Below are 23005 nucleotides of genomic sequence, written 5' to 3'. Positions count from 1 at the left end.
TTTGATTAATAGCAGAATGTTTAATGGGAATTGAGGGAAATGTGCATCAAGCTGGGCTCTGCCAACCACATAATTACAGCAATATAAAAGAGCAGAGTGATCGTATGCTGCAGTGCCATGCCCCAGTGCCCAGTCTGACAGAGCACACCACGCCATTAAACACTGCATTACAGATACCTCGCTGAGGTGTATTCAGCTCTCACTACAGGACAGGGCTGATTTAAAAGCCATTTTGTGACATCTGACCAAGTCGGAAATAAAATCTGCCAGCGCTGTGTATTGTATGGGTGTGATGCAAGTTAAATCATCTCTTTTTGCTGCATTGCTCTGCTGTTCATTTTGTATATGATAGATACCAATGTCAGCTGCAGGTTAAGAAGAGGTGGGTGGCAATGATGTAAACTAAAACTGGCATCCCATGGAGCACTATTTAAAACTTTGGATTTGGCCTCTAGCCGCCCTGTTTTGTGATCTCAAATAGTACCTGAAATTCTCACTTTTCTATTAATATTAAATGAACTCACTCTGTAAGGCAAGCCAAGAGTTTCCAGTTGGCATCTAATTTAGACAGAATATGGATGTTCCAGTTAAAAGCAATTAAATACCGCTGTAATCTCATTAAGTAAAAAAACATACATATATATATATATATATATATATATATATAGAGAGAGAGAGAGAGAGAGAGAGAGAGTAGGAATTATTTTGATTTCAAATTTTAAAATGTATGCTCAAAAGTTATTATGATCATGTTCATTGAGACAGCAGTTAGGCACAGACAAATTTTGGCATGGAGATAAATAATCATTTTTAACAGATGGGCCCCTCAAGACTGTCGATGCACATGAGAAAGTTCTTATTCACTGAAGGCTAATACAGCCACTGTTGATGTTTAGAGGCTGTGTCAATCTGTTGATGCCCCACTGATGTGGTCTGTATCCCGATAAGCAAAACTTCGAGGGAAGATGCCGATATTTCCAGCAATGTGTCCTTCTAACCACTCATCATTCACTGCAAAATGGAAAAAAAAAATACTTGTCTTAACCCATCACTTGTGTGTAACATTAATAACAAAATGAAAAACAAAACGAATAACAAAAAGATACCCCTATGTTTATGTACCTTCACTCAGAATGTCAATTGTGTCGCCTTCACTGAATTCTAAATCCTCTGGGCCTTGTGCACTGTAGTCATACAGTGCCACCATCTGATAGAGAATGGCCCTGTTGGCCAGAGGTTCCTCGTTCTTGGGACAAGATGGGAAAAAAAAGGTTGCCACCATATAAAAAATTGCATAATAGATTCATAATAGATCAAAGTTCATGGAGTTTAATAAAAGGTTTAAGGTTATACATTGATTTCCTCAAATGTTGAAAACACTGTGATTGTACAAGCACTAGCTCTATCACTGGCAGAACATTTTGGCAAGATAAGCTAACCAAACTAGAATTTTGCAGTTCTGTTTGTTGACAACAGTGGTACAAAATGTATATTAATGGGATAGTAGACCCAAAAATGAACAATTTGTCATCATTGTCTTACCCTCATGACTTTGCAAAGCTGTATGAGTTTCTTTCTTATGATGAACACAAAATAAGATATTTAGAAGAATGCTGGTTATCAAACAGTCAATGGTGCCCACTGACTTCCATAGTATTTCTTGACCTACTACAGTATAAAAGTCAATGGAAACCAACAACTGTTTGATTCTTCAAAATTCTTCATAATGTCTTCTTTTGAGCTCAACACAAAAAAGAAACGTATACAAAACAGATTTGGAATGACATAAGGGTGAATAAATGATGACAATTTTCATTTTTGGGTGAACGATCCCTTTAAGTCACTGATGGTAATTAGTCAAAAATGGCAATTTGTTTACCTGGCACCAAATCTGGGCACATCCGTATTCAGCCACATCTTCCAGGCTATCCAGTCTATCATCACCATTTAATGGTGTTAGTGCTCTGGTGCCATTCCTTCTGTGTCTGTGAGAGGAAGTAGTGGTATGCGTTAGAGATGTAAGGGTGTGGGGGTTTGTATAATGAAAAAATGTGACCAGAGTTCTAACATACTTTAAAGCTGGGAATTTATGGCAACTAAAAGCAGGTCAAGTAGACTGCAGGTCTGCAATATTACCTGAGGCGAACGTTCATTGGAGGCTGTCCTAATTTTTCAGTGATTTTGTCTTGCAGATCCCGGAAAGAAGTTTCTAAAGGGACTCTCAGAGCCATGGTATATGAATAGTGCACCTTGACTATGACTGATCCAGACTCCTGAGGTGAAGTTTGAGCCTGAGAAATTGGGGTTGGGGGGGGGGCACATCTGAGGTTAAAGCTAAGATAACATAGAGCTACATATGATCAGTTCACTGGAAGGTGTAAGCCAACTGAATATGAAGTTACAATACAATACAAGAACTTGAAATTTCAATTTCAAATACTCCTTTTCCATATTACATTTGCAAAAGTTATTTGCATATACAGATATAAGTTTTGTCACAAGGTAATGAGGTTTCCCTGCCAGACAGTGGCCTCAAATAGTCCCCTTTTCAAATTTTTATCAGCTTTCTTTTGCTCCCTTGGGTGTATTCCTGACTGAATCAGGCCAAATCAAAGGCCTGCTGCCTCAACACTCCACTCCACTTCATGTCTGAGTCACAAAACTCATTCAAAAGATCTCGTCTCACACAAAAGATCAACCATGACGGCCACTGCATTAATCATGCTCTGCTTCTATTTCCATCTTCAGTACATGATACTGTCAGAAATGCTGGCTTTCAGGCTTGACAAATTGGACAAGGAGATAAAATGAATTTGCAGAAATATATAAGATATAAGCACAGAGGATGCAGCCAAATATGTGAATAGACCTGGGGTCTTATTTATCAACCGTGCATAGTCATGAAAAGTTATCATATTTTGTCCTTATATTTACACACATCCTACATATAAGGATAAGCTGGTAGATCCCACACTTTACATGAAACTGTTCTTACGCACACATCTGTTGATAAACCATGTCTTTCAAACCACGCTGAAAGACCACAAATCTGTGTCCTTTAATTCAATGAACAAATCATTTTTAGTAATTTAAGTTTATTGTTTTAAAGTCGCTTAATATTCAGTAATATCTCTGATTATTGAACAAAACTTGAACTGAATAAATAAAGATAAACTGACTGGCAAAAACAGATTGTGTGGGTAAAATAAAACGCTGGAGTTTCCATTCTAAAGGGATCACTGCTTTGCCCTGCCACAAGGTCAGCATTCTTTCATCATTTTCAAGTGTGTTTCGTTACTCACCTGCTGTGTAGGGACGCGGGTGGAGTTGCCGGTTGTAGGAGGAGTTGTGTGGGTAGCAGCGGCATAGGAGGGCTGCAACTCTACAGGAGAGAGGATGAAACTTACAGTACATTCTTCACAATACCAGTACAGTCATTTCTGCTTTTTATTTTTAGAACAGTTAAAGGAGAGACAGGAAATGCACATAAACTGCACATAAGGGCATCACGCAAACATGCTGGAGCATGTGCAGTATTTAAACAATGCCAGTGCAATTTTAATAATGACATCTATCAAATATTATAAAAGAGAAAGTTTACAGATGATCTTTCATCTTTTATGATAATATATATTTATGAAATAAAAGAAAACACACACACACACACACAAAAACTTAAGACATTAACAAACAGTTTCAGTTTAAATGTGTCTGTTTTATCTGAATTATTTTCTGTACCTAAAGAACGTTGAGATGGAGCTTGTGGTCGATTTGGGGGTTTTAGGGCTGGTGGAAGTGGGATGCCATTGGCAAGTTCCTTCAAAGAAATATAAAGAGAAAATCAATAAATATGATACTTTAATTCAGATATAGAACATCAGAGACTATAGAATAAGGTCACTGCTTATCCAGTATGCCAAGCAAGGAAACGTAGATCCCTTTTTTGCTCAATTAATCATCACATATCTGTCAGAATTGGTAACATGAGGCTGTAAACTTTAAAACCCTTTTTATTTTCATGATTGCTTTTCTTTTCTTCACAAAGCTACTAAAAGTAATTGTGTGCTGAGGCAAAGCGCAGTCTTTGCCAAATCTCTGTGGTTTATAAAGTGTGTAAGCACATTTTTAGACTAGAATTAAAAAGCTTTTAAAACTGTCTTCTTTCATAAAGCTCAACATACTGAATAAGAGAAAAGCTGGGTAAGACTTGGCAAATACCAAGACACTAAAAAAATAAATAAAACACACTTTGTGGCAAATGTAAGAGTTCATATAAGGAAGTAAAAAAAACAAACAAACAAAGGGACACTTACAATTCGCTTGGTTTTCCCCTTGTTTTTCTTGCCCATGGGTTCAAGCAGGAACTTTGGAACCAGACCTTTCTGATATTTGTAAAGTTAACAAAGAGAAATATCCAAGTCATTAATCTATATTCTGTCAAATGTTTAATATCATAAATCATATTGATGATGCCACTTCAACTGCTTTTGTGAATGTCAGAAAAATAATAAAAAAACGAGTCTATAAAGTTGAAAAACATTCAATGTGCCACCAAATCCTCTGTAACAGTCCATCATACTCTACAAAGAAAGAGCATCCCACCTTTCCATCATAAATGACGACTGCCAGTCCGTCCTTGTCATCATCACTGTACAAAAACACTTCTGCTCCTGCAGGCACCGTCAGCTCCCCTGCCCCTTTTGCCACATATGCACTCTTCGTTATCATGTAACGAGAGTCCCTATGCAGGAATAACATATTCAGCTTAATTAGGAATACTTGTATTAAGCTGGTCTTTATATTTCCTGTATATTGAATACTTACTGGCCATCTTCTACCTTTGGCTCATAGTACCCTGGTTTCTGCAGAGACATACATAATGTCTAGTTAGAAACCAAAAACCAAAATTTGACAGGTGTAGTATATCAGGTAGTAACTGTACCTGTGGTCTGAGAGGATCAAAACCTCTGAAGTCATCATTTGGAATCAAAGAAGTGATGACCTGCTCAAGATAACGTTACAAATATTGGTTGAGCCACTGACTTAGAGCATGTTACTTGAAACAGGAAACATTTGCATTTTTAATGTTCTGCATACATGCCATTCCATGTGTTTGTTTGTAATATTTGACTTTGGGCACATTGGGTTTTTCCAGTTTTCAACTGTATCACTTCTTTTGTGTTTGAATGTCTTATGCTTTAATAATATTGGATTTTGCATCTTATAGTTAATTTCCAAACAGCTTTTAAAGCAACTGTACAGTGCGAAGATGCGAGTCACCTTAGATACACCCAAGAAGTCCCTCGGTTTAAGCTGGTCTACCTCCTGTTTCCTGGGACGGAACACTTCACCCTCAGGAACCAAGAGAGGCTCCAAAACCTCTCTCCTCTGGGAATTAAATGGACATTTCAGTTTAGTGTTGTCAGCGAAAAAAACACAGGCTGCTGAAATCATCACAATCTACTGCGTTCAGTGATCCATTATCAGTAAAAGAGCAATCATAATGTAGCAGGGATCTCTTGCACTAAGAGAGAAAAAAACTTTTCCGTGTCCTCTTAGCATTTTCTTAATAAAATGATAACATAGGTCTTACAGAAATAGCCTCTAGAGCTATGTCTATCAAGTTGCTCCGGCCCGCTCCTCTCTCCTGTGAGGCCGCCGTCAGAATTTCCCTGGCTTTGTCCCATTGCTGCAGTCTAGAGTGGACGGCTGCTGCATTATAAAGGACCTACGAGTGAAAAAAAACCCACACAAGTTGTACACACTGTTCATTACAAAATTCAGTTAAAAAAAATAAAAAAATAAAAAATAAAACTTTTATTTAGCAAGTACAGTATGCATAAAATCGAGACAGTAAATACATTTAAAATGTTATAAAAGATTTTTAGATTACTCTCTGTTCAATGAATTTTTTTTTTTAAATGATCAAGTTCCACCAAAATATTAAACATCACAACTGTTTGTCACTGTGATAATGAATGTTTTTGAGCAGCAAATCAGCATATTAGAATGATTTCTTAAGGATCATAGGACACTAACCAGTTCTTTTACATTTTAAATTATAATAACATTTCACAATATTACTGATTTCACTGTATCTTTTTTATCAAATTAATACAGCCTTGTGTGTGTGTGTGTGTGTGTGTGTGTGTATACACATCTAAAGTAACATTATATTTTTAACTGCACTCTTGGGAAACTGTAAAGTAATTCATTTCCTTGAACAGGACTCATTATTCCATCACCTCTATTAAAGGAAATCACATAAACCATACCTATAGTACATATTCCTCATTTCTAACAATGGACTAGTGATGCAAATTTAGCTCTTTGGCTCTGTGAAATTTCTAAAAAGCAAACGTTTCTATTTTTCAGCTAATAGGCTTTTGAGGAATAGAAAGGTTGTCTGTTCAGAAATCTGTTCAGGCTAACCTGAGCTTAACCTGACAACTGAGGAATGCTGGATATGTCTTATCTTCTTTCACCCTGGCATTTGACATTGCATAACCATGGAGCTTTTTCACTCAGCCCTCAAAGAGGCCTTGTGACGGATATCTGAGCAGGTGAACCCCATCAACGTTCATGTTTAATGGCAGAGCTGACACTAAGCTAGATAAAAAAAAATGTGCAATAAATTCAAACAATCATACTTTTATATATGGTTTTGGTTGAACTTTTTTTGCACATACAAAGAAAAATATGCTTATGTTCTGACCTGCCAGGTGTACAATTTAAAGCGAAGACCCAGCTGTTTGTAGTCAATAACAGGGTTTTCCCTCATGAATTTCTGCGCCCATATACAATCAGCCAATGCCTCCTCCAGCCTGGTGTTAAGAAAAAGTGACACAGACAGAAATATAAAGAGAATGAGACAGGGAGAGAGCAAGAGAACAAAGAGGTAGTGTCAGATCAAAGTAAAACAGCTGTCCGGGACATCAACTTTAAACAAAAGAAGTCAATGTTTGAGATGTTTGTGTTGCATCACGCTGTAGCGTACCAGACGGACTAGTCTGCTCATTCTTAGAGAGAGACAGTATCCTCACCTATTTGCCATCATATGAACGGCAGACCTCTGAAAAAATCCCACAGCAAGACATGAATCCTTTGCGATTACCTGGTCGAGAGCCTAAAAGACATTATTTGACACCGTCAAAGACATCTCAAAAAACATCTCGTTTTTATCTAACAAACAAATAAAAATTACAGTTTATGTTTCCGATTTCTGTTTTTTAACTACTTTGAAATGCCTAAATTATTAACTAAGCAAAGGGTTTTCAAATTGGGTAAAGGGGGCCCCCAGGGGGCCACAAGGCAGCACTGGGGAACCATGGATAAATTATATCATTATATAATAATAATAATAATTGTATTTAAAATTTATTTGTGGGAAAAATACAAATATATTATTAAAGATAAAATACATAATCTAAAATAAATAAAATACATAAAATACATTTAAAAAACAAGATATTTAATTAACTTCCTCAACAACTTTTTAAAAAGAAACATAATTCTAATTTCTAAATCTGTAAACTCATAAATAACAAATAAATTGATATTAAAATAAAAAGTAGGTCTATTAAGATAAATTGATATGACAATATTAGAGTTAGAATACTATTGTCTACATTTATAATAATCATTTTCACAGTGCAAATTAGGACTTTATACATTCAAACACACAGCTGCCTTTTAAATTTTAGGATGGCACAAGGATAATCGTATTTTGTCAATTTTTCTAAAATAGTTTAACCACCAAAGACAATGCTAAATTGCAACATAAAGCGTAACATTTATGATTGTACCTTGATGGCCGATTCCACCTGACCCAGGGCAATGTGTGTCGAAGCAACCACAAACATAGTGCGACAGTTGTGTTCAGTGATCTGGTTGAGTTTAGTGAGAGCACCCTGCCAGTCCCGGCTGTCTATTGCTCTCACAGCCTCGTCCCACAGCTTGATCAACTCTATGTACAGCATGGCCCTCTAGAACAAAATAAAAAATAATCAACTGATATTTTAGAATAGCTCTATACCAAGATGTACTGAGAAAACACCAATATTTTGCTTGCTAACAACACTAAGAACAAAAAGATTGAATGTGACAGCTGCCCGCAAATACAGGTGAAACTATGAGCTATGCAGGTTTTTGTAAGAAAATCAAACCATAAAAGCAAAACCTAATACTACAGTAGTACAATGACTGACACTTACCACTGCTCAGAAACTGACAGAGATAAGTCAGGAACTTTGAATGCTTTCTAGAAGTGATCAATCATGAATATGAGCGTTGAACAGGTGTAAGCCAGAATTCTTAGTGAACTCACAGGGAAGTGATTTTTGTAGTGTGAAACACAGCTGTGGTTCCTCCCACTTGCCATGCCTTCAGGAAGTCCCACATTCCCAGAAGAGAGACACAGAGACTTGTTGAGCAGCAGGTAGGGCACGTACACAATGGCTCACTTAAACAAAAATGTGTTGTGTAAGGAAATTTAAGAAAGACAATGTGCACACTTAAACAATAACATATACATCACACTAAGGACAGAAACTTAAGGTTGACTGGACAAGAGTTACACAACCAGGAAGCACTTAGTTATAACCTGATGTTTATTTTAATAGGGAAACAGTCACAAAAAAGCCTGGAGGGAAGAAATTCCAGCATTACTATATTACTATTTTTACTTAACAAGATTAGATTTCTCCCAAATAAGGTTATAATTACATTTAATTTACAGTATCCTAAAAACAAACAAACAAAAATGGAAACTGAGATACATTGTGCAGTTTTTTTTTTTACACATTTGTAGCACATTTGTCCAGATTTGGATATCTTAAGATATATGTTGACACATGATAAACTATCTGAGATACAAGTGAAATATCCAAGAGAGCAAATCTAATCTAATTTAACTATATGTACAGCAGATGGCGCTACAGATGTTTGGTAAACAACCCATCAAGGGCTCCTCCGTTCTTACAGTATTTATAGGCCTAAATAAAAAAGCTGCAAATATCGATGGTTAGTCTATACCCAGAAGACAATAAAAAATAAAAAAAATAAAATGTAAATTACTAAAAAAATAACCTACATCACTTCGTTCATGTGTAATACATTAAGTTTTGTTATATGTGTTGCAAACATTTTGAAGCCTGTGTTCTTCTCCGTCTTGTTTATTACCAGTAGTAGTGGTGCTTCCTTTCTGAACGAATCGGGGGTTGTGAATGAAACTTAAAAAAAAAAAAATCATTTGTTTGCATGCTTACAAATGTGAATGATCCAAAGACTTCCTCATTATAACACACACAAGACACGTGTCGCCACCTTCTGGTTAGTAACGACCACTGCAGAAATGGTCACTGAACAAATTAGTGAACAAATCCTAATCCCCATCATTACCACATTCAGGACTGGACTGTTGACGTCATTATTAAACAACTCTGTCTATTATGGATCACATTTGCAGTTTCCACTTCTCTTGCTGATAACAGATATAAAAAATTTAGATCATGTTTTTCGCATTGTGAAGAATTAGGGCAGCCTTTTTGGAGAGAGAGAGATGGTTACAGTCCGGGGAGGTTGAGCTCCCACGACGTCCGACATCGAAAATAATTTTGGTATTTTCTTGGATTTAGATTTTTTTTTGTTTTTGTTTTTTTCCACAAGGTCTTTTGAAAATAAACAAATAAATAAATACATACATATGTGAAGATGCTTTCCGTCTAAGCCCAATTTTTTTCCAGTAGAAGAACGAGGAAAACTCTTGCATACATCGTAGAAATTACAAGAAAAGTTATTTTAATCCATGAAGACTTTTACTTTGAAATGTTTCTTGGAACCTCGTTGAAATTGACTTTTATTTTGAAACTATTGGCTACGTTATTGTTTCGAAGCTGCTAATCATTGCTTAGACAATAGACAACCTTTAACATAATAGCGGTGTAAACACGCACCGTACTCTTGACCCAGTTGGCGATAAGCGCTTGTCTGTAACGTTTATATACGACTCGTAAACACTGGCACAGGTCACATGACAGCTGACATGATCACATGACAGTCAATAACCTTGTGATTAAATCATGAAACTTTGCTAGATTTCAGGCTTGATGTCTGGGGTCTCTGTGAGAATGGCTGCTAATGGGCTTTTCCTGGGATTCATGTTGCTGATCTTCGGTGGAAAAACCGAGACACGTTTATCTGTGGCAAGTTCTGTTCTTCAGTTCTTCTATATTTGTCTGTTGATTTATGACAGTGTATTGCTAACTGTTTCAGTTGTTTTCTTACAAATCTCTCTGTTCTTTTGTCCTCTTTGGAATGTTTTTTTTTTAACTTCCCTCTTGGGGGCGTTTTCTTTTTTAGAAGGAAAAGCTTAATAATGAAGCCATCCCATCTCACAGAGACCTTGCTCCTGATTTCAAGGAAAAGTATTTTAAACAAATTTTAGACCACTTCAATTACAACAGCCTTGGCAATGGCACATATGATCAGCGCTACCTTATTACAGGTGATGATAATCTACCACACTATCATCTGTTAGAACTTTTATGATCTTTTTCAATTATATCCATACTAAGTGAGTGCATTGTGTGTGTGTTGTAGATCAGTACTGGAAGAAAGGCAATGGACCTATTTTCTTCTACACTGGGAATGAAGGGGACATATGGGAGTTTGCACAGAATTCAGGGTTCATCACAGAGCTGGCAGCAGTGCAGGGAGCCTTGGTGATATTTGCTGAGCATGTAAGATTTTCATATAACTGTTGAATCATATGATCATGGAGGAAGTTAGACAAGTTGGGACCGTTCACTCAGTCTTTGAGGTCAGGTTTATGCAGTCATACAGTCTATAACTTTCTACTAATCTTAAGCTTTGCTTTAAACTCTAGAGGTACTATGGAAAATCTCTTCCATTTGGGAAAGATTCATTTAATATCCCTGCGGTGGGGCTGTTGACGGTGGAGCAGGCCCTGGCTGACTATGCAGTCATGATCACAGAGCTGAAGAAGGAACTGGGAGCTCAGAAATGTCCAGTCATCGTCTTTGGTGGAAGGTGGGTTCTCAGTGAGCTTTTTATTTTGTTGAGAAACGTATCATCTTCTGATGTGTGTGTGTGTGTGTGTGTGTGTGTATCCATACTTTAACATAATATTATTCTATTATTATGGAGCTAAACAAATAGAATAAAATAATAACAAAAATAAAAAAACAAAAACTGCCTGTAGTGTTTATTGGTGAAATATTTCTTTAATTTAAAATATTTAAACATAACATTTTCTGTTTAGTATTTAAAATGTAAAACCCTGTGATGGCAAAGCTAGATTTTCAGCAGCCATTACTCCAGTTTTCAGTGTCACATGATATTTAAAAAAATCATTATAATATCCTTCTTTTTTGTGCTTAGTTTTTATTGGTGATAAAATATTAATAATGGATATTTAAATCTGTTGGAAAACTTTTTCTTTTTTTTTTGCTTAATATTTTTGTGGACGCCATGATGCATTCTTTGAATACAAAGTTCAAAAGCACAGCATTTATATGAAATTGAAATCTATTGTGACACTAAATATTTTTTACTCTTACTTTGGATCAATGTTATGCATATTTGCCAAATAAACTATTTTCTTTTTGTATTATTTTTTTTCCCAAAATGTTCAAATGTTCCCAAAAGCATACCAAGGATTTCACAAAAACATTGACATTAAGAAATGTTAATTGAGCAACATGTGACACTGAATACTGGACTAATGGCTGCTGAAAATTCAGTTTTACCATCACAGGAATATGACATATTGATATATAATCATTATTCTAAACTTTTTGTAATGGGTAGTGTATGCTATGTCTGTTTTTCAGCTATGGAGGAATGTTAAGCGTTTACATGAGGATAAGGTACCCGAATATTGTGACTGGGGCGTTAGCTGCTAGTGCTCCTATTCTGTCCACCGCAGGCCTTGGAGACTCTAGACAGTTTTTCCAGGATGTTACTGCTGTATGTTCATATTGAATCCCTTTCTTTTGTTTTAAAGCATGCCTTTAAAATGTAATACTTTTTGTACATAAAAGTGTTTATGATTTTGTATCAGCATAATATTGATTTGTTTATTCAGGATTTTGAGAAGTTTAAGCCTGCCTGCAGAGATGCAGTGCAAGGAGCTTTCCAGAAGCTCAACACATTGGCACAACAGAAAGGTATCCATTGTCATTCACTCAGAATGGATCAATCTGTTCAATCTGTGCATGCTGTTCTTAAAAATGCATTTAATTCTCCATGTTTTCCCATTTATACTTCATTTAGACTACAGACGCATCCAGTCTGCCTTCTCCCTGTGTAAAACTCCCTCCACCCCAGAGGACATTCATCAGCTGAACGGATTCTTACGTAACGCATTCACCATGATGGCCATGTTGGATTATCCCTACAGCACTCATTTCATGGGCAGCATGCCAGCCTTCCCAGTGAAGGTATTGGACTTGTCACTAGCATGAATATTCATCACCAAATGGAAAGGGGATAGCCAAAAAATAAATAAAAAGCTTTTCACCGAAATACTTCAGTGCCTAATGCAAAACCTAATGATGTTAATCAAATGTTTTTCTGATGCATACAGCAAATGAAACCATTCCAGCCCATCTGGTTCCATTTAAAGTTGCTTAGCAGTGCAGTTCCTGCAGTTGGAACTGAAGCGGTTTGATTGTGTGTCTCAAAGATAAGTCACAGTGCTTTTTACTTTTACAGGTGGCATGTGAAACCATGCTGAATGGCACTGATCTCATGTCGGCACTCCGAGATACTGTTGGTAAATGACAGCAGCTTTGCGCACATTTCATTTTCTGTTTCTTTTTTAAATCCCTTTGGTACTGGCAAGGCTCAAATGGTTTCTGCATTAATGTTATGCCGCCCCACAGGTATTGTGTATAATTCCACTGGCCAGCTCACATGTTATGACCTCTACAGTCTCTATGTGGAGTGTGCAGATCCCACTGGCTGTGGCCTTGGCTTTAACAGCTATGCATGGGATTACCAGGTACATTGATTAGTTCTCTCTAAACCCTGGATATTAGATTTTAACACAAATTTGTTTGGAGGCTGCAGAGATGACGTCATTTTATAGGCCAACACAGAAGTTTGTATCACCCTGGTTTCAAAATGATTTTTCCATTGACTTTTGGATTATTGGAGAAAAAAAAACCTTCCAACAAAAGTTTGATTCTTACACAATTTGTTAATCAAGATAAACGTTAAATGATCATTTATGATTTTTGAAGTCTAAAAACAACCATCACGAGTGAAAAGCTAAACGTAGACTCTAAACAAACAATAATTGGAAAAGATTGCAAGAGCACTTGATGACATATAATATTTCTGAAAACCTCTTAGCTAAGTGTTAGCAACCACCTTTAACAAGACATTATACTTTTCAGTTGCCAGTAACCACAAATAAAAATATTCCAAAAAGACCACTGACTTCAGGACGATGGAACCAGAAATTCTAAATCGTCTCCAGCTTCCAAAGTTCTTCAGTCCAAATACTTGACACTGCTTTTTAGAAATGCATGTTAAATTACTTCTGTAAAGAAATGTCTTTTAAAAGTTTAATCTGATGTATTAGGGTCATTATAGTATGAACACATTTCTTTCACTTGCAATTGTATATTTTAAAAAAAATTATTTGTTTTTAGGCCTGCACTGAGATCGAGATGTGCTTTGAGAGTAACAACGTTACAGATATGTTCCCGCCTATGACATTCACCGAGCAGCAGAGAGAACAGTATTGCTCGAAGAGATGGGGTGTGATGCCACGTCAAGGGTGGCTGAAGACCCAGTTCTGGGGCGACGGTAAGCTGTATCTACCAAACTGTGCCTCTTTTTTTAAAGGTTTTACCTCATGATTATATACATCAGGTTCTGCTCGTCTTTGGTCCTTTTAATATTCATTGGATGCTCGCAATGAAATGGGAGCTCAGTCTTGCATCCATTTGAATTTTGTCTTCTAGATCTCTCCACCGCAAGCAATATCATATTTTCCAATGGTGATCTTGATCCTTGGGCTAATGGAGGGGTAAGACAGTTTTACTTTAAACCTTTTTTTTCTTGCTAAAAATAATGATCTGAATAACTCACTTTAGTAATTCCCTTGTTTTTGGTTGCTGTTAAGGTTTACGGAAAAAAGGTGTTTTTTTTGTCTTGTCTGTGAAATGATGATGGAATTATTTTCACCTGCAGATCAGGAAGTCACTCAGTCCATCACTGATTGCAATCAACATACCAGAGGGAGCTCATCATCTGGATTTGAGGTGCACATTTTCAGAACTTGCGTGTGAAATGAAGACTATAAAATGCATGTCATTTGGCTTTGTCATCTGATCATTCTGTTTGTTTGGGGTTTTTCTCCCCGCTCAGGGAGTCCAACCCTAACGATCCGGAGTCTGTGCTTGTGGCTCGGAAGGAGGAGTCTGAAATCATTGCTCAGTGGGTGAAGGCAGCAATGAAGGAGTCAGCATGATTCATTTTTCTGTACAATTTTTTATTTGCATTGTAAAATATTGATTAAAACCATTTATTTTCCACAGAAATGGACATTAAAAAGCTACATTTAAGAAATATGAACGTCAATAAAAAAGAAAGGGAAAAGAAACATGTACAAACTCACTCTTATGTTTCATTAAAAGGAATATGTATAGCTGTACCACATATCACTTGTCTCATCACACCCGTTTTACAATATTTTTTTATAAGTTCATGTCACATTTTTGGTGTATGAATGATTCAAAATGTTGATTTGTCAATATGCATGAGGCATCTAATAATGAGACATGAAAAGCCCTTAATTTGAAATCTGTGAGATACACAAGCTCAACTGAGTCTAGCGGTCTTCAGTTTCTCACGCAATGAGAATACAGATAGCAAGTCGATTTAACACGTCCACACTGTATTATAAATGATCTCAAAAGTATTTATTCACATAAAACAAATTGTAGATCGCTTCACAACAGGAATGAGATGTTTAAAATAGACTGAATTCTCATAAAAAACTTGATTCTCTGGATTGAAAATAGACAACATGTCATTGCTTTGTATGTAAAGGCACACGCGGAACAGAACTCCTCACTATACCACGACGACAACAAACCGGTTAATGCTCAGCCCTTGATGAACATCTGCAGTGGTTTTAATGTACATACTACCCACAAAAAACTGGATATTAATATAAGATTCTGCACAGTGAAATGTAATATTCAACCAATCTTTTCAAATACAATGCACATAGTACATTTATAATCTGTGTAAACAGCAACATCTATTCTATGTAAGCTCAGGCCCACAAACTGATCTGTAAAAAGTAGCGAAAAATTAATAGCCAACATTCAGCTTTTCTTTACACTTTTACACTTGGGAATTTGAAGATTCTTTAAAGTTCTAAGAAAACCACCCCAAGAAAACAATCCAATTTTTCATATTTGACAAAATAATCTACCAATACCATGAAGTTCTTCATCATACACGCATAAAAATACTACTGACACAAATCACATCTGATATAGGTCCCCTGAAAGAGTGAAAACTGCCATAATATAATCCCTTAAAAACATTGTGCTTGATTATCGCTCTATTAAAATTCTAATAATTCTGACTGACATAATTCTGACTGAAAACACTCACACACACAAAAAAAGGCAACTAAATAATTATAATGGTCCACCTGCTAGTGAGTTTTAATGTCAGAAACATACATTTAATATATGTATATATAAAAATAATAAACCCTGTAACGAACACCAAGCTCAACAACACCAAACAAAAAATAAAAAAATAAATAAGTTAATTTCGCCTATTCACAGGAAAGACATTTTACAAATCCCTCACAGTGAGGTGGGGGTTTTAAACTCAAAATGAAAGAAATATAGGAAATAATTAATAAAAACACAAACATTTCCCCTTGCATGTGCTTGATCACGAGATAAGATAAAATCATACAATGCTGCCTGATAATTACACAGAATGTATTAAATGTTCACATAGATGATATAAGCTCTGGGAAACAAATAAAACTTATGATGTAAGGAAAAGGTTTTTTTGCAAAGCTAAATAGACCATCAAAGACCCCCTAAATCCCCATGACACAAACAGTAATTCTTTCATTATAAGAAAACACACTATAAAGTGCTTGCAGTCCCCATAAGGTTTCACAGTATGAACATTTTTGTCCGTGTGCTTAGGCTGAGAGACTGCAATGGGCTAATTCAGCAACCTAGCTGATCGACAGCATAACAAAATACAGTAAAAAAATTCACAAACTCTTACTAGTACTATTACTAGTTGCTGTCATGGCTGTTTAAATTTATTTTATTTTTTTTACCAGTAAGTGGCTTTCAATTACAAAGAGTGTACAAAAAGATGGCAGTTTTGATATCGAATGTGTTCATGGCCCTGAGAGAGGTGCGTTTGGTTCTGCACGTGTGCTTTTGGGTCCTTCACTCTGCTTGTGGCCAAATGGGCAGAGGATGGGCCTCGGTGTTGAAGATGTACTTGTCTAAGCTGATAAGGTTGGGGTCATTAGAAAACAGCAGGTAGAAGTATTTGAGTGTCTCACCCAGGAAGAAGCTCTCCATCTTGTCTCGAGGGTTGGGATTGGCTGGGTCACGGACATTGTTTATGGAAGTATAACCTCCGGTGGGAACCTGTGGGGAGAGGAACACGCGAGTCTGTACTGCAGGTTGTTTGGTAACATTCAACTGTTGAAGTTCAGAAAAGCAGAGAGAGAAAGTGCAAGTACATTTGCAAATGGAGCAAGGCAATGTTTGAATAAACCAAGAAATATGAGAAGTAATTATATCACGAGTCTCGTTCTGACAGAGCACCAAAGTTGGGCTTTGGGCCAGTTTGAAAAACAATCTTGAAACACAGTCATGAGGAACACATTTTTCTTACAGTATTCCAGCATTCAATTGCACATTTTCTGACCAATGATGAATGGATAAGGATTTCTGCTTCTACTTTAACTAACTTTAGAGATGACATTCACATTAGTATTAGAGAAAGAAACACTTTACAACTGAGCACAGCTAGACAAAGATTTGCTGAATTAAACTTCCCATGTCCTTTTAATATTTTATTCATTTCAAAAGGTTTCATGCCTGAAAAAAAAAGAACAAATGGTAAGATTTGTAAAATGTTTTTTACAAACGTTTCTTATGCTCACCAAGGATACATTTGATCAAAAGTACAGGTAAAACTGTTTTTTATTATTCATTTTTATTTTATAATGTAACTTATTCCTGATGCAACACTGAATTTTCAGCAGACATTGCTCCGGTCTTCAGAAATCGCCATGCCATGGTCCTTCAGAAATCATTCTATTATGCTGATATGTGCTTAAGAACATAACTTATTTTCAATGATAAAAATAGTTGAGCTGTTTCATTTTTTTTTTTTTAAACCATGATTTCAACCACAATTGTTTCTAGATTTTTGTATCAATAAAAGTTTGAAAGAACAGAATTTGAAATACCTTTTGTAACATTAGAAATGTATTTACTGTTACTTTTGATTAACTTGGTTAATTTTTGCTAAAAAGTATTAATTAAAACGCATTTTAATAAAAAAAGGTACTGATCTCAAAACTTTTGAACAGTAGTATAAATAATTAAACTGTTGAGCAATGGGACTGTGGACGACATTGTGAGAAAATCATGCAAAAGCACAAACTTAAAAAACACACCAGAAACTGTACACCATCTGAAAACTCTTTTCAACACACTATGATTGTTTATGCACTCATTTGAATCTCACATACCATTTACAATGGAAAACATGCAAAACATGCACCTTCCACAGTTTTGCATGTTCTAAAACATTTCAAAGTGACAGTGTACTCGTCTCGCTCACATACCCTTGTGTGCTTATTGAAGTTCTGAAGGATCTCCCAGCCCCACTGCTGGTACTTCTTATCCTTAGTGATTCTGTACATGTAGAAGAGGCTCTCTACAGTCTCTGGCCGCAGAAGGTTGTGTCGGTCTGCAATCTGTAGGACATTACGAGATCAAAAAGACCATTTCATTTCACAAACAAACGTCTGTTTCCCAGCCGCCAACTGAAAGCTCTTCCTGAGCTCACCTTCACATCTACATCCTGTGTGCTGCCCTCATGCATGTTGAAATGAGCTATCTCCGGGCTCAGACCTGTCTCCATCTGGGCATACATCTGGTAGCAAGTCTCCATCAGCTGTTTTGCCAGCTCCATGTGATCCGCAGGAAGGCCGAAATGTGTCCCCAGTGCAAGAGTACCAGGCAGGAAACAAACCAAGTGGTCCTTGAAGAAAAAAGGTGCTACATCAGCTATTTGATTCTGCTGGGCCTTAGGGCTTGTTTTTCTTTGAGAACTAGGATACCATTTTGGGACTGAAGTAGCCATGGGAGAGCTCTCCAACAAATGTAAGGCCGGAAGGAGTAGACTTCTTCAGGAGGTTCTTCTTCACACCTTCCACAGCCAGCAAGTAATCATCCAACAATCTGAAAAAAAAAATGGGAGCACATAAATCTTTGAACCTGTATATGTATAAGGTCAACAGTCACTCATTTTTGTGTTCGTATTCGCACTACAGGCTGTCATCATACCACAGCTGAAATTTTGGTATTAACTGTTGAAAGTTGAAACGTATAGAGACACTACTCACTCGTTCTCAGTCTTGCCTCCTTGTATCCACTGCTTCAGCAGGTACTCATAGTAGCTGTCAGCCCTGGCACCCAGTGTGTAAATGCCCTGATGGGTGAACAGGCCATTGTTGGTATTGATAAACATTGGCACCAACCCATCTTGCTTCCCATCCAATTTGTGCACCTGCTTCATCACCTCCATTACAGCCAGCTACAGAACGAAACGGAAGAAAAGTAACCACCTGTTGCTATGAGAACAGAATTGCTTAAAGGAGTGTTCGGGTCTTAACTGAGAAAGACTGTCCGTTGTCTTGACCTTGTATTTGGGGTCTCCGGTAAGTCGACTGAGCTCTCTGAATTCTAGCTGAATGCTAGTGACCTCAGCTACGGTACTGTCTGAAGTCCACTGTGGAGGATGAGCCGTCCCCTTCCCAATATTCACATCCGAATAGGGGATTTTTGAGGCAGTGTTGAAGGCAGGCATCAGTCTGGAGCCAATATCTTTCTGAAAATGAGTCATGTGATAAAATCACCAGAACACAGTAACAGGATAAAGGAAAACTTTTAAATGCTTTTTAAAAGCATATCCTTCTTACAGCTTTCTCCAGGAACAAGGAGTCTCCAGTCAGATGGTAAGTACTCAGAAGGCCACCCAGTATACGAATGGTGCTCTCGAACAGATTAACATCCACGTTCTTATCGAAGGAGAGCTCTCTGGCCACCCATTCCCTGGCCTCTGCAAACTCTGTCAATAAGAAACCACATTACACACCATAAAAGATAGCAGATCATTTTTCTGTTACAACATAATTTTTCTTAACATATCAATATTAAGTCATCTTCCCAGAAAAGTGTGAAAATGGTGATTCTGTGATGCTAGAATTGCTTTGTTTCTTTGAACATCTCAACCAGCCTGACATAGTAAGGTGGGTTCAACCAAGGCTGTAAGTTTAGGGCTGATCTGTTTTGTCCACCAAAAATATATCAACTATATATTACACTTTTTCTAAAAAATTTAATAGATTTGAAATTATACAATGGAAAGTTATATCATTTCTTGTGACTTGGACTGGATTTTTGTCCCCACAAGAAAAGTCTGTTTTGGACTCTGTAATGTATTTTTTCTAGCAGACCTAATTACCCTCTTTGAGACCCAAGATCCACATGGTGTCCAGAGCATCAATTAGGGTCAGCCCAAGCCCAAACCACTCTCCATATGATTTAGAGATTGGTTTTAGCTCATCGTGACCCCAAGCAAAGTCCTTGTAACCCTTCCAGGCATGTCGAAAAGCTTCTCTCACAGCCTCCAGCCTGCTCTCAGCTGAAAGAAACAGAAACACAGGAAACAGCTGCTTTAGCGCAATCCATAAAAAGAAACAAATGCATTTGGCAGATCAGCTGCATAAAATGGGTTTATATTTAGAAAGTGTTTATAGATTGAGTAACTTATCTGGTTTAATATCAAATGAGTGTATCTTACAAAATAACAAACCATGTGCTAATGAAGCAGGGTCGTCTTGGATTTCTGTGTCTTTGGTGTCAGTATCAAATGCCTGTTCTTCTGCCATCACAGCTCCACGCCAACTACACACGTGAGAAATAAATAATAATAATAATACACAAATCATTAGATTATGAACTCTTCTATACAAGCTCATTATCTCGCAAAATGCACAAGCTTTTGCATTTATAAGGTATTTCACTACAGATGACATTAAACAACAAACCTAATGATTGGCTTTCCTCCTTCAGATCCTTTATTTTCATTTTTCAGGTCCAGTCCCTGGGTTTCTACTCCCAACTGACCCGAAACATTTGTTTTGGTTTGCAAACGGTTCTGCAAGACAGGCGGTCCACGTCTACGGTACTCCTTTTTCTGTTTTTCAGAAGAAAACGAACCTCAAATAGCAGCAAAAAGCACAGCCTGTAACCTTGAGTTATAAGGTTACTCATAAAAAGAGGCCATCCAAAAAGCAAGAAAGCAAGAAACATAAGTCGGACTAACCTCAGAGGGCGGCTCAGGAAGAATGGACTTAGATGGCTGTTTTCCATCGTACCCGTTCTCTCCTACCACACCATCTGAGAAACATAAACACAGAAAAGGTATAGGGTCTGAAGGCATGAGTCTGCTTTGTAAACATGTTACTGATCTGATATACCTGAAAGCTCACATTCAGATATGCTTCATTCTAACCAACTATTTCAATTGGCTATGCATCAGAAAAGCTCTTCTACTTTCGTTACATCTCAACTTTAAAGAGGCCATATTACAATTTTTTTATGCATTACTCTCGTTTTTTATTTTTCAACAAGACAGTTTGGAAGCGCATTTTCAATTGTTTTTATAGCATCTTACCTCTCCAGTGCCCTATGAGAGTGGGAGATGTGGCAATTCCACAAATGAACAGCAGCATGAGTGTAAACAAGATCAAGCTGCGCTGCAATCTGGACAGCTGTTTCCATTTCTGGTAACAAAGCCATAATGATTGTATTATCACATTTATGTAATGAAATATTGGGCAAAACAATCAGATTACCCTACAGATGGGCTTTCAAACTATTGGATAAACCACAATGTTAAGAAAAGAAAGATTGTTGAATATTAAACTCACTCTCCAGCAGGACTGCCGGTGCCACTGCTTGCTGTCGGTGTAGCTGCCACTTTCGCTGAGAGTCAGAGACACAAAATCCCTTCTTGATGGAGGCAGCATGATTCACTGTCTCTGTCCAGACTGTTCATAAACTCAGTGGCCAGGTTTCTGTTTACACAGAGAGAGAGAGAACAAACTTTGTCTAAAAACCTACAGAGCGGTCTACCTGTACGACATTTCTTGGTTGACCATGATGTTCAAAAGTGCTGTCTAGTTAGGCAGTTCACTAGGCGTTAAGACACCGCCAGTCCTGACTGTAGCTGCGTGGGCAGCTGGCAGTACTTACAACACAAACACAGAGAACCATTTTTTATGTTTTACATTTTCAGTTTAAAGACGTCGAAGGCATAAATAATTATGATGTATTTTGATTAACATAAAAATACACTGTAAAACTTTATTTCACAGATCAAGTCTAAAGCTGCTGCTCGTTAACTGAAGAGACCCTTTTAAAAATTGATTTCAAAAGACCGATATCGTCCAACCAATCCAATTATCAAACTATATCACGATAAAAAAAATCTAACCAAACAAGAATAATATTTAAATCGTAGACCGATTCATTATTTATTCTACAACCACTTCGACTTGATTCATTCAAAAGAACCGATTCATACGAGTCCACTTCAGCACGCGAATGAGTATTTTACGATGTCCCTCCAAAGCGGCAGAGAAAACGAATATGAAGAAAATAAATTGGCTTCGGCATATTGTACAAATTAAAGAAAACAACGGTTTCTTTTCAGAACCTGTTCTCGGTTGTCTACTGTCAGAAAACGCTTTCTCACGGACTACAAAACTGACTGAAACTGATTTCTTTACATTATTAAAGAACCCTTAAAACTATTTCCATTTTATTTAGTACAAAAACCGACTAGTTTCTCCATTTAGTAAATAATAAAAACTCATTCTGGGTTAATTTTCTCTGACGTTTATGTTCACGCAGGATTAAGCGCAGAGATCGGACATCCTGAAGTACGTCGAGCGTTCAGCTGTGTGAAGCGCAGCTCCTCGAGCTCTGATCGGCTCAGGATCTCACGACGGTCCGAGGCATCACTGAAGGGCCTTGAGCTCACCAGCGATCACTCACACTCACAGAAATCCCATTCGACTCTTCAACTGTGGCGAATAGCATGCGACTTTCCCAGCGACGCGTCTGAAAATACTTAAGGATTAAATGTAGCATATTGCAGCCATTTTTTCTCGAAACAAGCGATTTCCTGGAGACGAATACATGCCAGCTGTAAGGAGGAGGCGTGTTGTACACAAGGCAACTTGTAGCTTTTCCAAAATTACCCTCTAGAGGGCGCCAGATGCGCCACAAACTGGGACCAATCAAGAGAAAGCTAGAAACTCATGGTTTGGCCCATCTGTTATTCACCACAGAAGCCTACAGGTTTATAATACACAATTCTGCACTGAAATTATAATTAGAGTATAATAAATGAACGTGGTTGACTAAAACGCGCTTAGCCATTTTAAATATTAGATTTCTTTGTAAAAAATAAATAAATGAAATGTATACTGCAAAGATTAATTAAATTGATCAGTTGATCAAAAGTGAGTTTTATATAGTTACATTGTTTATTGCAATAATCCAGAAAAAAAAATGTCACTGTTATTTCCACAAAAATATTGAGCAGCACAATGTCAGCAGTGATAAGAGATGTTTCTTGAGCGCCAAAAAGCATATTAAAATTA

General features: G+C 37.1%; 3 protein-coding genes across 5 annotated transcripts; 1 reads left to right on the top strand and 2 right to left on the bottom strand.

The window, feature by feature from the left end:
* LOC127957027 (NADPH oxidase activator 1) lies at nucleotides 1–8381 on the bottom strand. The gene is made up of 16 exons (XM_052555359.1): nucleotides 8214–8381; nucleotides 7806–7985; nucleotides 7044–7126; nucleotides 6716–6824; nucleotides 5594–5728; nucleotides 5281–5388; nucleotides 4943–5002; nucleotides 4825–4862; nucleotides 4603–4741; nucleotides 4314–4382; nucleotides 3739–3817; nucleotides 3303–3382; nucleotides 2137–2291; nucleotides 1880–1985; nucleotides 1123–1246; nucleotides 1–1011 (listed from the first exon to the last, which is right to left on the bottom strand). Exons 2-16 carry the CDS (start codon nucleotides 7977–7979, stop codon nucleotides 905–907), a joined length of 1566 nt encoding a protein of 521 aa, XP_052411319.1. The 5' UTR covers nucleotides 7980–7985; nucleotides 8214–8381; the 3' UTR covers nucleotides 1–904.
* Nucleotides 8382–9938: 1557 nt separating this feature from the next.
* On the top strand, nucleotides 9939–14635 carry dpp7 (dipeptidyl-peptidase 7). Its single transcript, XM_052556305.1, has 13 exons — nucleotides 9939–10202; nucleotides 10360–10504; nucleotides 10600–10739; nucleotides 10886–11049; nucleotides 11853–11988; nucleotides 12107–12188; nucleotides 12295–12461; nucleotides 12736–12796; nucleotides 12906–13024; nucleotides 13680–13836; nucleotides 13995–14059; nucleotides 14224–14294; nucleotides 14401–14635. Exons 1-13 carry the CDS (start codon nucleotides 10107–10109, stop codon nucleotides 14501–14503), a joined length of 1506 nt encoding a protein of 501 aa, XP_052412265.1. The 5' UTR covers nucleotides 9939–10106; the 3' UTR covers nucleotides 14504–14635.
* LOC127957672 (endoplasmic reticulum mannosyl-oligosaccharide 1,2-alpha-mannosidase-like) lies at nucleotides 14504–22584 on the bottom strand. 3 transcript variants are annotated; one of them, XM_052556304.1, is made up of 14 exons: nucleotides 22381–22584; nucleotides 21266–21412; nucleotides 21010–21118; nucleotides 20659–20732; nucleotides 20381–20529; nucleotides 20146–20237; nucleotides 19795–19974; nucleotides 19250–19398; nucleotides 18970–19158; nucleotides 18674–18864; nucleotides 18389–18509; nucleotides 18115–18309; nucleotides 17891–18022; nucleotides 14504–16679 (listed from the first exon to the last, which is right to left on the bottom strand). In XM_052556304.1, exons 2-14 carry the CDS (start codon nucleotides 21362–21364, stop codon nucleotides 16473–16475), a joined length of 1887 nt encoding a protein of 628 aa, XP_052412264.1. In that variant the 5' UTR covers nucleotides 21365–21412; nucleotides 22381–22584; the 3' UTR covers nucleotides 14504–16472. The 3 variants fall into 3 exon arrangements, with proteins under 3 accessions (XP_052412264.1, XP_052412262.1, XP_052412263.1); XM_052556302.1 differs by having other exon boundaries at nucleotides 22395–22584; XM_052556303.1 differs by having other exon boundaries at nucleotides 22401–22584.
* Nucleotides 22585–23005: the final 421 nt, after the last annotated feature.

This window comes from Carassius gibelio, chromosome B5 (genome assembly GCF_023724105.1).
Source record: "Carassius gibelio isolate Cgi1373 ecotype wild population from Czech Republic chromosome B5, carGib1.2-hapl.c, whole genome shotgun sequence".
NCBI lineage: Eukaryota > Metazoa > Chordata > Actinopteri > Cypriniformes > Cyprinidae > Carassius > Carassius gibelio.
The sequence above is the reverse complement of the archived record's forward strand: the minus strand, read 5'-3'. Positions and strand labels throughout refer to the sequence as shown.

Coding starts and splice junctions, on each gene's coding strand:
- LOC127957027 (XM_052555359.1), bottom strand. CDS start 7,979: ATGCTGTACATAGAGTTGATCAAGCTGTGGGACGAGGCTGTGAGAGCA. Junction 6,825..7,043: donor GTTCATATGATGGCAAATAG/GTGAGGATACTG, acceptor TCTTAACACCAG/GCTGGAGGAGGCATTGGCTG. Junction 1,247..1,879: donor GTGCCCAGATTTGGTGCCAG/GTAAACAAATTG, acceptor TCTTGTCCCAAG/AACGAGGAACCTCTGGCCAA.
- LOC127957672 (XM_052556304.1), bottom strand. CDS start 21,364: ATGCTGCCTCCATCAAGAAGGGATTTTGTGTCTCTGACTCTCAGCGAA. Junction 20,530..20,658: donor TTCCTGAGCCGCCCTCTGAG/GTTAGTCCGACT, acceptor TCTGAAAAACAG/AAAAAGGAGTACCGTAGACG. Junction 19,975..20,145: donor CCCTGCTTCATTAGCACATG/GTTTGTTATTTT, acceptor TGTTTCTTTCAG/CTGAGAGCAGGCTGGAGGCT.
- dpp7 (XM_052556305.1), top strand. CDS start 10,107: ATGTCTGGGGTCTCTGTGAGAATGGCTGCTAATGGGCTTTTCCTGGGA. Junction 14,060..14,223: donor ATCCTTGGGCTAATGGAGGG/GTAAGACAGTTT, acceptor TTTCACCTGCAG/ATCAGGAAGTCACTCAGTCC. Junction 14,295..14,400: donor GCTCATCATCTGGATTTGAG/GTGCACATTTTC, acceptor CTCCCCGCTCAG/GGAGTCCAACCCTAACGATC.